Raw genomic sequence first — 12,987 nt, forward strand, 5'->3', positions numbered from 1 at the left:
ACATTCTGACAATAAAAATGACATTTCTCAGACAGACCAATCAGAAGAAGATTAACTATGTTCGAGACCTGTCTGTGTCTCAGCAGGACAATCTTGCAAAGTCTGGCAACACATATCTCATCTCTCTGTAGGTTCTGATCTGGTTTCACTGCAATGCTGCCGACATTGCTTTCAAACCAGATAAACAGAAATGAAACCATAAATTAAAAGTTAAAACTGAAATAAAACTTGCGTTTCTTTGCTTAACAATACGATTATTGATATTATGGTTTAACTGTTTTTGGAATGAAAAAAAGAGAAAATTATTAGACTGATATGATCTTGTGCCCAATCTGTCTTTTCTTTTCCAGTGGATGCAGATAGTTAAGTAATAAATTAGCTACTGTACTGCTACTATCATATATCATACCAGCTGACCATGCCCACTTAGGAGACAGGAAGTGTACCATGAGCTACCATTGATGCAGCTTGTTGTGGGGGACCTTTGTTATAGAGCATTTTTGTTTTCCCTATTGTGTTTGCTGTTCCTTGAAGGGCCAAGCTGTCAATCAACTGGCTTTGGGTGGCCCTTCCTGCCCAGGCTGTGGGAGGTAGAATTAAGGAGAGGTGTCGAACAAGTTGCTCATAACGAGGTGGAAACGTCTGAACCATGACTATGTTTTAGGGACAGTGGAAGATGTCATGGAGAGTCTTGGACAAATGCCACTTTATTTTTTTTTTTTCCAGATGTCATGTCAGGGCTCTGCACTTACCTCTTTGAGATCACACCACACACGCTCATCAATATCTGCAGTGGCCAGCGCAGACATTTGCCTAAATATTCTTTTTTATGGCACCCCTGTGTTGACATAATCACTGTTTTCAAGTGGAAAACTGGTAATTACAGCAACTATGATATGACAAGATTGTGACATGTGGCTTTGGGCTGCAAGACACAGTGTCAGGCATCAGTATGCTTCAAATTAATGGCCTGTCAGAAGGCCAAATAGCATCTGAAATACCCCACATTCCTCACACAACTACTTCTGTCACCATGCCTAGACCAGTCATCTACATCTGCAGCTATTAGCTGACAGTTGTATTTTCTGCCCCTGTCTTTAGCCTTTGACAGCCACATGCATACATCTTTACTTACATCTTTCTTACATCCCTAACATCTAACATCAGATAACCCCTGCAAATATACTGCCAGTCACCTGCAATCCCAGCATCCTCCTTCAGCCTCTGGTAGCCTGAGTGTTCTTCTGCAGGTGATTGGTATCCAGCTCCCACCTCAGCCTCTACCTGCCACTTCTAGCTTTAATACCATTCTCCACCAAACACATCTACATCTAATTTGTTATCAGTAGCTTTTGACCACAGCTTCCAGAGGCCAGCTGCTTTCCCTGCCTCTGCCTACTACTTCTGATAGCCATCTGACTACATGCACCACTGCATCAGCTTTCTCCTACAGCCACCTGACACACAGCCTGCAACCTGCAGTGTGAGTTTTAAGAAGCCACCTACAACTCCAGCTGCCAACTACAGTATCCATCCGCGCTGCAGTCCCAAAATCCACCTACAACTTATGCATTTAAGGGGCTGTGACTGAAATAAAGCACAGGCTACTTTTAAAACACTCCCACATGCAGTGAGAGATTTTAGTACAGCTGCTCCCCTGCTATTTTTATGAGATGAATTGACTCACGATTCAACACATCACACAGAGGGGAGACAACATGCAGGTCTTCACTAGGCTCTTAGAAGTAAAGATACAGGTATTCTATAATTTCTTAAATGTGCATGATGAGTTTGTAATACAAGCTGGGTCTGGGTTAAGGAGAGTGGCTGTGAATATTTGTTTCATGTCTGCTCTTTGAATCCTTGCTTCTGTTGTAACTTGGTGCAGTTCCATTGTCGTGTATATCAATGTATTCATTGATTAGCAGCATATTTTCTTAGGGTAACACAGAAGACACGAGGCTGAAGAAGGATCAGTTCAACGACCAGACAATAAATAACAGAAAATGTGCACTGATGTATTCGCCACTTTGTGCAAATCACATTACAGACATTCATGTTACGCTGCCATGAAGCAGTGACAGTGGTATCATCATAAGAGCATCTTAAAAGGAAAATACCAGTGCTTATTCACATTTGGATATTTACATGATCAAAATATTTTCATTGTATAATATCAGAGCACACACCTGAACACAACAAGTGTTGACAACTTAGTTATTTAGGTATTCAGTTTAGTCGCACAGAAAGAGGAAATGGTCACAGCATGAACATGGTGCTCTTTGAATTGTATTTTAACTGGATAAATTGTCCTGGATTGAATTCTCACTTAAGAAAAAACCTGTAACACTTCAGTCAAATATGAAGGGATTTTTAGCCAAACATTGCAATGTCATTAATAAAGCATATACAGTATAGATAAAATGTTACCAGTTAAGTCACAGTGATGTATGACAGTGATGTTTTCTCTGTATTCAATGGAACTTGAAATTTAAGGAGATGCTGAATGCCAGAATACATGAGACGCTGCCACTGAGCTCATACAAAGCGTAAGTAATGCTCATAGTGTTGTTGAATCCAGAAAACAATTGGGAAAATAGGGGCAAAAAAAGACACTGAAACTGGTTGACAAAACAGTCCAACCTCAAGGTCCATTCAGTAGATGTTATGAGGCTTTCAGTCGTATCACATGGTTTTCCTCTGCACATAGGGTTTGCCCAGTTGTCATGGAATTGTAGATGTTCAAATTTCCATTTGCTGAGCTTGTGAGATTGTTTTGTCAACTGTTGTTTTCAGTGTCAAGAATCCACTTTGAAACTCAACACTAAAACTGCTAATTTCCTCCAATATATATATATATCAAAAGTCTAGAAAACACTCAAAATATGTTAATTTTGACAAAATACATACCTTTAAACTGTACTTTAACATGCATCTCAAATGACCATACATTGCAAATATCACGATGCCCAGACAAAATCAGCGCTGATAAAGTGCAAAGTCACAATCTCCAACAGTAAACTCTATACTGCAGAATAGCTATTGCAGTATTAAATGGCTTATTATGATATGCTTATTAAAAACTAGTTACCCATGAGCTGGAGACTCATCTCTCACCATTTATATCCCCTAACAATCCTCCAGAACCCTGCACAAGTTAAATACATGACATTTATCTATACACACAGTGAAATGTGCTAAAATGGATAGCACTGATAATGGAATGGAGATGTGGAGAGAAAAACACTATGAGAGTCCTTTGGGGCTTTCCAGCATGAAATACAGAGGCCAAGCAAGCTTTGTGGGTGTATGCAGGTAATTTACATAAACAACCTAAGGGTTCTTTTTTTCTGTGTTGTAGCTTGATGCTGAACAGAAAGAGAAGGAATTTGAGATTTTATGACGCAAGCTTCACTGATGAACAGGCATCAGTACATAACAGCACTGATTAGTACTGCTCAGATAAAATGTTATCGTCACTACATTCAAATCATCCTTAAATCTTGACTCTGCCACGGTCTAACAGCAGCTCATTCAATTACTCCACTTCATTACCACAGTGGAAAATATTCTGATCTTTGCTTCATATATTATAACATTAGCTCTCCCGCTACACTCCTCATCAATGTATTTACATATTACAATTAAGACTTTATGTGCTGATCTGTGCTGATCAAAAATAATGCACTGTATATGTCGTCACTCTGTGACAAAATCTCCTTTACTGTGGAAGCTGCATCACTTTCTCTTCCCTCTCTTCTGATTTCATGTCCAGTCTGCTGATAAAGAGGCAATCGAGAAAATTTCAGCAAAAATAACGATTACAGTTTGCTTTTAAAATGTCAGATTCATACACAAATACACTGAACATATTTATCTCCCATCAAATCCACTCAGAGTGATATGTGATGTCTTTAATATTTCCTTCTTCTTAGGCAACATAAAATCTCTCTATCACACATGTGATCAGAGAGCATCCTCTTCAAGTCTTGTACCATGTTACCATAACCGGCGTCCGGTGTAGTTAATTGGTGCTGTGGGCATCTACGAGAGAGAGAGACAGAAGCACAATTACCTAGTTATTTAGTGACAAAGAGAGAGTGGAATACACAGAGTGAGTATGTCTGCCATACTTACTGTCCCACCGTTCATGACTAGAGCCATCTCAGTGGGTTGGTAGACGTGACCTCTGAAGGCTATGCCAGGACGGACGGTCCCATGGCTGCTGTGGTAGGTTCCACTTCGGAGAGCTGACAGACCAAGCAAGGTAAAGCACACACACAAGTTACAGGCGTCATGTTAACACGTGTCACATCTGCTAGATTATAATGATTCCAGCTTGTACAGTACCCACCATGATAGATGGCTGTGCCGCTGACTGAGACAATCATACATTCATTATAATAATTCATTAAATTTTCCCACCAGCTGGATAACTCAGAGGCCCTTCACACTCATAGTGAACCTATACAGATAATTTTAACAGTTATTGTAAATTTTCAGGACTCTGTGTGGCTTTGTTAGCTAGCTGTTAGCTTTGCTTATTGGTGCATGGAGATAGATGACCTCACACAACAGAGCTGCAGAGTAGGACACGTTATTTCATATTCTGGAGGTAAAAGTCCCACTTATTTTTCCAACAATGTTACATGACTGTGGGAGCGCCTCTGCAGCTTGGATCAGCTTTAGACTGATGAATCACCAAAAATATAAAACAATGCATTTGAAAATATCTGTTTTTTAAAGAAATATCAAAGGTATAAGACTGTGGATATAGGCAGAGAGGTACAAGTAAACTGCAATTCCCAGGGTGCATTTCAGAAAAAACATCTAGTCACTTAGCTTAAAACACTGTGACATGTGCTGCTAATGGTGAGTGGAAGCTCAAGATTACAATATTGGAAATGCTGCAGTTAAAGTTAATTCACTTTTTAATGTTGTAATTATTTGTGTATAAGAATTCAGTACTGCTTGGATTTACGTTTCTGGCTAATGCTCATGGGTATTGTAGTATTTTGAGCCACCCACCATGCTGAAATAACTGACATGTGAGATTTCTCTCAAACAAAGTTAGAATAATTTATTTTGGTGGCCATATAAACTTGTATTGTCTTGTCCCTCCATACTGAAGTGTAACTGTAACTGAAAACACTATGTAACTCCCCATATAACTGAAACTCATTAATGTATAGTGAGCAGCAAATCGAGATTTTTGACCCATATGAATCATCATCCATTTGTGTCATCACTGACAGCTTTAGTGTTGCATAACTGTTTATTTTTGCACTGCATTATGGGATTGTTAGCAGAAACTAGTTTACATGCTGCTATTTAGTAAATAGGGAGTAAGACCTTATTAATTTTGCTCAACGGCAGCCACTGTGCCTCAGATGGAAATTACAGGGTATGGGCACACTGAATGTCCATCTATATCCTGATGTAGGAGTCAGATGCTTCAAAGATTTCATCATTCGATGAGCTGACTGTGAGTGAGTGGACTGGGAGCACAAGAGCAGGAAACAACAAACAGGTCCTGTAATGAGGTACAGTGTGGGGTTTTTTTTTCTTGTTTTCCCCTCATGATAAAACCAGTAACTTATGGATCTGAGACATACTAAAAAACAGCGTGAAAGAGTCATACAGTCTGTCCCGACTGAACATTAGCCACTGTAAGCTACTACAAAACTTCAAGTCAAAATTAGTGCGGTGTATAAATCAACTTGACATTTGCAAGAAGATTGATATTTCTTCTTTTAGATATAACATTTTAAAAGGAAAATTCCAGTTATCTTTTCATGATTTATTTTTATAGCTCTAGCGATCAATGCTGTCTATTATGTTGAAATGTTAGTCACTAGTTCCACTGCAGAGATTTTAGAGACAAGGAGGCTGAACCGTGGCTTTCACCACACCATTCATTAAGGCAACTAATAGAAGCCTTAACATCCTCCTTTGAACCACAAAGTAAATCCTCCATGACTTGCTTTGTTACATGACTCTCCTCTCTGACCCCACCACTGTGTTGTCTCCTCAGCTGTACAATGGCCAACAAATATCACCAGTTGTCTGCTTTCTTGCAAGACACTCCTCATGATTCCTTTCTGCCTCTGCCTCCATTCTTTGTTTGTCCTGGTTTCTCATAGTTTAGCTCCTCATCTGTGCATTTGGCTTCAACTAAACATGGCGAGCAGTCAAAGTGAAATGACTCATAAATCTCCCTGTAGAAAAGCCTGCTGTGTAATCAGAATTTCATGAGGTTTAATTGGATTCTGGATTGTGTACAGTAGCTAGATGTGAACCGCACTGTAAACAAACTTACGTGGAGCTCACGGTAGTATGGTGATATGATAGACAACTTGCAAGTTAGGATATTGATCTGCAGTGCAATTGATGATTTGAAAGGAATTTACCAGAGAGAATGTCAAGCTTGAGTCTCACGTTGATAATTCTGATCATTATCATGGTTAAAGGGTAGTTTTTATGAACTACAGAAAAACTAGTTTGCATGTGACATGACATGAGGCTCATGGCTGATGTAGTCCATTTGAAAGATTCACTGTTGTGATATTATAATAATAACAATAAAGTTTATTTAGCAAATTTATATTCACAAAATATATATGCACAAGTTGTGTGTTTTTTCTGTTATGCTGCAGGAGATATTTTGGACATTCTTTTACAGATATCCACCAAGAGAAATGGGACCATACTGACAGAAAATCCTGGGGCTTAAAGCAACAGGTCTTAACAGGCTGTTCAAGGAGAATCTCCTTAAAATATGGAGTATGTGAGACCTAACTTCAGGACTCCTACTTTTTGGTGATTCAGTAATTCACAGAGCATTTGAGCTCTAAAAGCAGGTCCTAAGTCTGAGAGACAGTACAGGAGGACATGTGCCCCATCACATCAGTGTTTAGGTAAAAAAACAATAAAAATGAACTTTCAAAAGCATATTTGATGGTAGGTGTGTTAATAAGAATCAAATCAGCTCACCAACAAATCAAACTAATCCAACAGCACTATAGACACTGCATAACATAAAAAATGTAGCTTGCAGTTCAGTTTTAATTAATAAAAAAAATGAATTGAATTAATTTATAAATTATATTTATAATTTTTTTGTTACATAGCCAACTTTACCCTTAGCAAACACCAAATACCAATATGGTTAATATTATTAATATTATTTTGTTGAAAATACAAACTAATGAGGTCCAGCTGAAAGCATCATGTCAATCAGGTTAAAAATGTTCCTTTGACACAGATTCGTTTTCTCTCTAACACAAACATTCACATACACATCCTTGTTTTACTTATTTGTGGGGACCTGTCTTGACATAATGCATTCCCTAACCCCCTACCTGGACCTTAACCATCAGAGATAGATGCCTAACCCCAACCTTTACCCTAACACTAAGCCTTAACTCTCAGCCATTTAAATTCGTGGGGTCCAGCATTTTGGTCCCTGCAAAACTGTCAGACCCCACAAGTACAGTGGCATCTCAGTTTTTGGACCCTCCAAATATAGTAAAACATGCTCATGCACACACACACACACACATGCACTACATAGGCCTACTTGCGCTGTGCTCCTCCATAGAAAAGGCCTGGTTTTCTGGGAAGGGTCGGTGAGAGTGTGCTGGGAGTTCATCTCCAAAATGTGGAGGAGGGGACGTGTGACTGGTGTCGAAGAAATCTTGCGTGTTGGACTGTGGAGGTTTTCGGAGACACAGGTGCGCCTCTGGAATAGCATGGAACAGCAGCAGGATCCAGCCCTGAATGACCAGGGCCACCGCCAGCGCAGGCTCATCCAGCACTTTTGCATCCTTCTTCCCTCCTCCTCCTAGCCTCTCTCCTTTCCCCTTGCCCCTCAGTGCCTGGCTGCCGTAAAGATAAAACCCCAGCCAGGCCACCCACAGTAATGCTGATGCCAGACTGGACAGGAAGAGCCAAACGGCGTTACACTTCCATCTCCGTTTTTCACTCTCTCCTTCTCTGTCATCTTCACTCCCACCCCCTCCCTCTGCTCCGAACTCTCCTCCACAGAGCACCACCCCCAGAGAAAGCCCCATGGCTATGAGGAGTAGCCCCAGAGTGTAGCTGCATGTCAAAGCAAAGTCCAAAGGTGGATATTCGCAGGCTGGGTGACCCTCCCTGACAACAGTCAGCAGCACCCATTCAGCAGAGATGATCCCCTGAACCAAGGCCAAGGCCAGGCCGAGCGCTGCCAGGGTGCTGCCCGATGGACTCGTCTTGCCAGCCACCAGCCTCCTGAGCCTCACACCCTGCACTAGCAAGCTGGAGAAGCAGAGGGCGAAGAGAGGCCCCCAGAAGGCCCTGCGGACCACACAGAGCGCCTGGTTCTTCCCCACCAGGAAAGCCAAAGAGATGAAGAAAATCCCGAGGAGCGTGCCAAGGAGCAGCAGAAGAGGCCCCATGCCGGAGCGCCTGGCGGGGTCAGAAATGGAGCGTAGCTTGACAAGCAGGAGCACAGCGAGGACCAGAGAGGTGACACCCCCGCTGCAGGCCACAGCCTCCAGAACCACACCCCAAACTGACTCCAGGTCACATAGCACTCTGTAAGGAGGGTCCACATCCACACTGCATCCCCGAGGAGGAGGAGAGGGGTGGGATGAACCATAGCCAATCAGTGAGAGGAGGCAGATGATTATAGGGCTCACGGCCATCTTAGAGACACAAAGACAGAAAAAATGTAGTGATGAGAGACAGAGAAAGGGTTAAAGGAGAGAAAAAGGGGTAAATATACAGAGAGGTAAACAAGAGGCCATTGTTGAAAAAGATCCAGAGAGGAGGAAGGCTGGAAGGTGAAGGTAGATATAAATTATTTTAGTCTATATGTGGTCTCCATGATGCACAACACACTGTAGAAACAGCAGCCAATATATTAACATTCCAAAAAAACCTGTTATATCTCAGACATTAATATTTTTCTCTCTCTTTCAGGCACACACAAACACACACTCACGCACTCACAGCACAGAATAGAACTGCTTTTAGCACTGGGCAATGGTTTCCATGGGAACGGGAAACAGCGTGGGCTGACTACATCAAATACTGGGCTTTTGAGAAGTCGAGTTTCAGTACCCAAAAGCACAGAGAAACATGCAACTACAAACACACACACACACACACACACACACACACACAATGTTTGTACTTAGTTGTGAGGACCCTCAGTGATGTAATCTTTTCCACAGCCCTAAGATGAACATAATTTTAACCTTCATCCTAATAACAAGTGGTCATCCTCACTATGTGAGGCCACAAGTTCTCACTTTTAAAAAATGCCCTCCACAAGAGCACACACACACACACACACACACACACACACACACACACACAAATATACACACATGAACATACAAAATAAATACCACACCGACATTAAAATGATTTAATGCCAATTTCAACTCACCTCAGACAAATTCTTGACTTAAAATCTTGATTATTGAGGGCGAAGAGACATCATAATTTTCCAGTCTGCATCACTTCAACTTATTAAAGTATTTTTGGAATCACAGTTACCGAAATCCTTGAGGCAGCAGAAATAAAACAGATTCCATTTTGTCTTTGAAAATGTCTCTGATGTCGCTCTCCACGCTCACAGCTCCCACTGCTTTAAAGTACAAAATAGCACACTTTGAGAGACCAATAATGTCCTGCTGCTGCAGTGACACGTCCGGCTGCTGGGAGAAGAATCTACAATTATGATGCATGCCTTGATACTTCACACACCCACATAGTCAAATATATCTTCTGTCTCCCTTTCACTCTTCGCTCTCACTGTCTCTGCGCCTCTCTCGCTCCCTCTGTCCTCCTCTTTCTATTCATTCTGTCTCCACGTCTGTGTTTCTCTCTCTCTGCTTCCGCCGAGGTGTCAACACTGATGCGATCCCAGCTTTACCTCTCCTCACCCACACATGGGGAGTATAATTTGCTGATGCACCCGTCTAACCAGGGAGAAAATAGGAAATAAGTACAGTATATAAGCATGGCAATGCACTGCAAATCATTTGCACATCTCAGTGATGTCTCCTCCCTTCAGGTGCCCACGTTTTCCTCACACCCAGAACTGTAGGGCACGTAGATTCATCTTTGATCACCAGATTGGACCAAAACAATCAGAAGTGTCTTCAGCAGGAAGATGTCTGTTGATGGTGTGTGTTGTAGAATGAAGATGGGATTTGGATAGAGATGGGCAGATGGTCAATCCAAACACAGGTGAGCCTTGTGGCCACGTGGCCATCCTAGTAGAGAGTGTTACATAATACCCTTGAAGACATTATTCAGCCAAGCCTCCCTCGGAGTGGAGTAATCTCCTCCCCTGGAGGTGGCCTCATGTGGGGTTGGAGAGAGACACAGCATGAGGAAAACCATTGTACTAGCTAATCGAGTCAGTTTGGATCAGCATGTGAGAGATTGATGCTGACAGACACTAGTGAGTACAGTGACAGATACAGGCCAAACATAGGAGAAGCCAAAGCTGGTTTGTGGTACACAAATAAACTCTCAGACAAACAGATGCAAGAAAAGAAGTGCACACCTGCACCCTGCTGTGCCAGTCAGGACAGTCTAATCCAGACAGTGAGTGCTTGCTATTATGTAAGCAGCGGGAGCAAGTGCTTTGATTGGTGATAGCAAGAATCCTTAAATAAACACAAGAATGAGTAATAATAACAACAGCAGATATATTGATTTGTCATAGTAGGGAAGTGCAGATGGTACTTACAGTATAACATTAATTATAACTCGTTGTAATACATGACACGATAACAGTGAGCCAGCATGGACAATCCGGGACATTAAAACTCATGACATGAATAAAATTTATTTTATTATTTATATCTGTGTTTTCCTATTGTGACATGTCAAAATGTTTCCTGTAAAATAAAAAAACCCTGCTCCAAGTCTGTGTTTCCACACTGTTATCAATAGAGCTGAAATAATTACTCCATTAATCAGTAGGATCGGCAATTTTGATAGGGCATAATTCTCTTAGCCTTTTCTCGAGCCAAAATGTCAATTTTTCGTTGTGAGAATTTGCTGCTTTTCTTTGTTTTATAAAGAGAATATCTCTCGCTTTTAGACTGTTAGTCGGCCAAAACAACAAAAACAAGCATATTTGATGACATCACCCTGGGCTTTAGGAAATTGTGATACACAATTTTAAAACTCGAAACAAATATGAAACAATTCGATTGTGCATATATTAAATTTTTTTCCCAAAAGTTAACTGAGAAGATGTCTGCAAGTTAAATATAAAGCTACAGCCAGCAGCCAGTTAGCTCATTTTAGCAGAAAGACTGGCAACAGAGGGAAACAGCTAGCCTGGCTCAGTCCGAAGGTAATAAAATCAACCTGCCAGCGTCTCTAAAGCTCAGCTAACATGTTATGTCCTATTTGTTTAATCAGTACAAACATTACAGTAGAAAAACAAAAACAACAAACAACCATTTGCTGTTTTATAGGTGGTTATGTGCCAGACTATTTCTTTGCCAGTTGCCAGGTAACCACTCCAGGAGGTTACGAGCTTGGCTAGCTGGTTCCCTGTTTCCAGTCTCGATGCTAAGTTTCTAAGGCTGCTGGGCATTGCTACATACTGAGCGTACAGACATGAGAGTGATATTAATGTTCTCATTTAAGGCTCAGCAAGAAAGTGCATGACCATATTTCTTAAAATGAACTCATTTTGTAGTTAGCATTATCACCATTATCCACCACTGACAAACCAAAAACTCTGCCTTGAGAAAGGAACTGAATGTCTGCCAGCCTCTCACAGACAACACTCTGACGCCCCTGTCCTTCACGTATTAATAAAGCAGAACATTAGCTACGAGACATCGACTTTAAAAATTTTGATAAACCTTCTAAGATTTGGCTGAAGATCAAGTGTGAATTGTTTGTGTTCTGGTTTGTCCTGTTGTGTGAATGAGTCCTCTGACGGAGACAAAGGAAGATCGAGGTGGGAGACAACAGAGCAGAGAAGTGCTGACTAACTAACTCGGGTCATCAGTCCTAATCTGGGTAATCCAGTGGTTACTATGGTCACAGTCCAATAGGACCTTGTTAAGAATGGCCCATCCCATAATCCCAGCTTTATCCCACCTCCAGTCTCTTCTGAAGACTGTGTACACACACGCAGATACAGCATTTCTTATTAGAGGTATGTGTTTGTGCAGTTGGTTGAAGCCTTTTTCTGGGGTCTTTTTTTATCCTTTTCACTGCCAGGGGAGACTTCGTATAAAACAATGCACTTCATCATAACAACGAAGTGGCAGTGGTGTGTTGAGGAAGACTGAAGCCTGCTCTCTCGCAGCCTGTTGGCTCTATCTGCTGTCTACTTGGAGAACTACAGGAAACGCCAGTCTGAGCTCATGTAAAATGACAGGACAGTTGGGTCTGTAGCTAATGGCCACCATGGAGATGACCAAAAATCTGCTTTGGCAGATTATCCAGACGTCCAATCCAACAGCTGGGGTTTCAACTTTTGTTTCTTTTTCTTGCCACTTCCTGTCCTGTTGTTTTCACAATAAAAGACTATGGAATTGGGGCTCAACCCTCCACCACTTCTCAGGAAGACATTTTGGACATCCAGCAAATAAAAAATTACTCCCCTCTTCTCTTTGTTCTACGATAATCCTCTTTGTACATCGTAATAAAAAAAAATAAACTTATTTTCTAGAGCTGTCTTTCTCTTTGAATTATATTTATTTCTGTACATTACATGTTATACATTTCCCACTACATTACATCAATAGAAATAATTGGTTTCCCATTAAATAATTCAGCTTGGAGTTAAATATAAAGGGAGGGGTTATGACATAATAGGCCTTTTTCACAGCTGACATTTTGAATGGCCATAGCAGGAAAAGCACAGATGCAGCTAATACCGTTAATGATAGCTCTGTCCCGTTAAGTATTCAAGTAAGCCAATACCAGGACTCTGGAGCTGGCACATCTAAAAGA

At 41.2% G+C, this 12,987-nt stretch overlaps 1 protein-coding gene across 1 annotated transcript; it reads right to left on the bottom strand.

Moving 5' to 3' along the window:
* Positions 1–1,997: 1,997 nt before the first annotated feature.
* On the bottom strand, positions 1,998–12,279 carry gprc5bb (G protein-coupled receptor, class C, group 5, member Bb). Its single transcript, XM_071504963.1, has 4 exons — positions 9,437–12,279; positions 7,580–8,687; positions 4,138–4,250; positions 1,998–4,044 (listed from the first exon to the last, which is right to left on the bottom strand). Exons 2-4 carry the CDS (start codon positions 8,685–8,687, stop codon positions 4,000–4,002), a joined length of 1,266 nt encoding a protein of 421 aa, XP_071361064.1. The 5' UTR covers positions 9,437–12,279; the 3' UTR covers positions 1,998–3,999.
* Positions 12,280–12,987: the final 708 nt, after the last annotated feature.

Source organism: Trachinotus anak, unplaced genomic scaffold (genome assembly GCF_046630095.1).
Source record: "Trachinotus anak isolate AG129_WGS33_773 ecotype Australia unplaced genomic scaffold, CSIRO_AGI_Tana_v1 ptg000019l, whole genome shotgun sequence".
NCBI lineage: Eukaryota > Metazoa > Chordata > Actinopteri > Carangiformes > Carangidae > Trachinotus > Trachinotus anak.

Excerpts from the sequence above, each read along its gene's own strand:
- gprc5bb (XM_071504963.1), bottom strand. The coding sequence starts at position 8,687 with ATGGCCGTGAGCCCTATAATCATCTGCCTCCTCTCACTGATTGGCTAT. Across the intron at positions 4,251-7,579 it reads TATGGAGGAGCACAGCGCAA|CTCTCCGAAGTGGAACCTAC; the intron begins GTAGGCCTATGT and ends TTGGTCTGTCAG. Across the intron at positions 4,045-4,137 it reads TAGTCATGAACGGTGGGACA|ATGCCCACAGCACCAATTAA; the intron begins GTAAGTATGGCA and ends TCTCTCTCGTAG.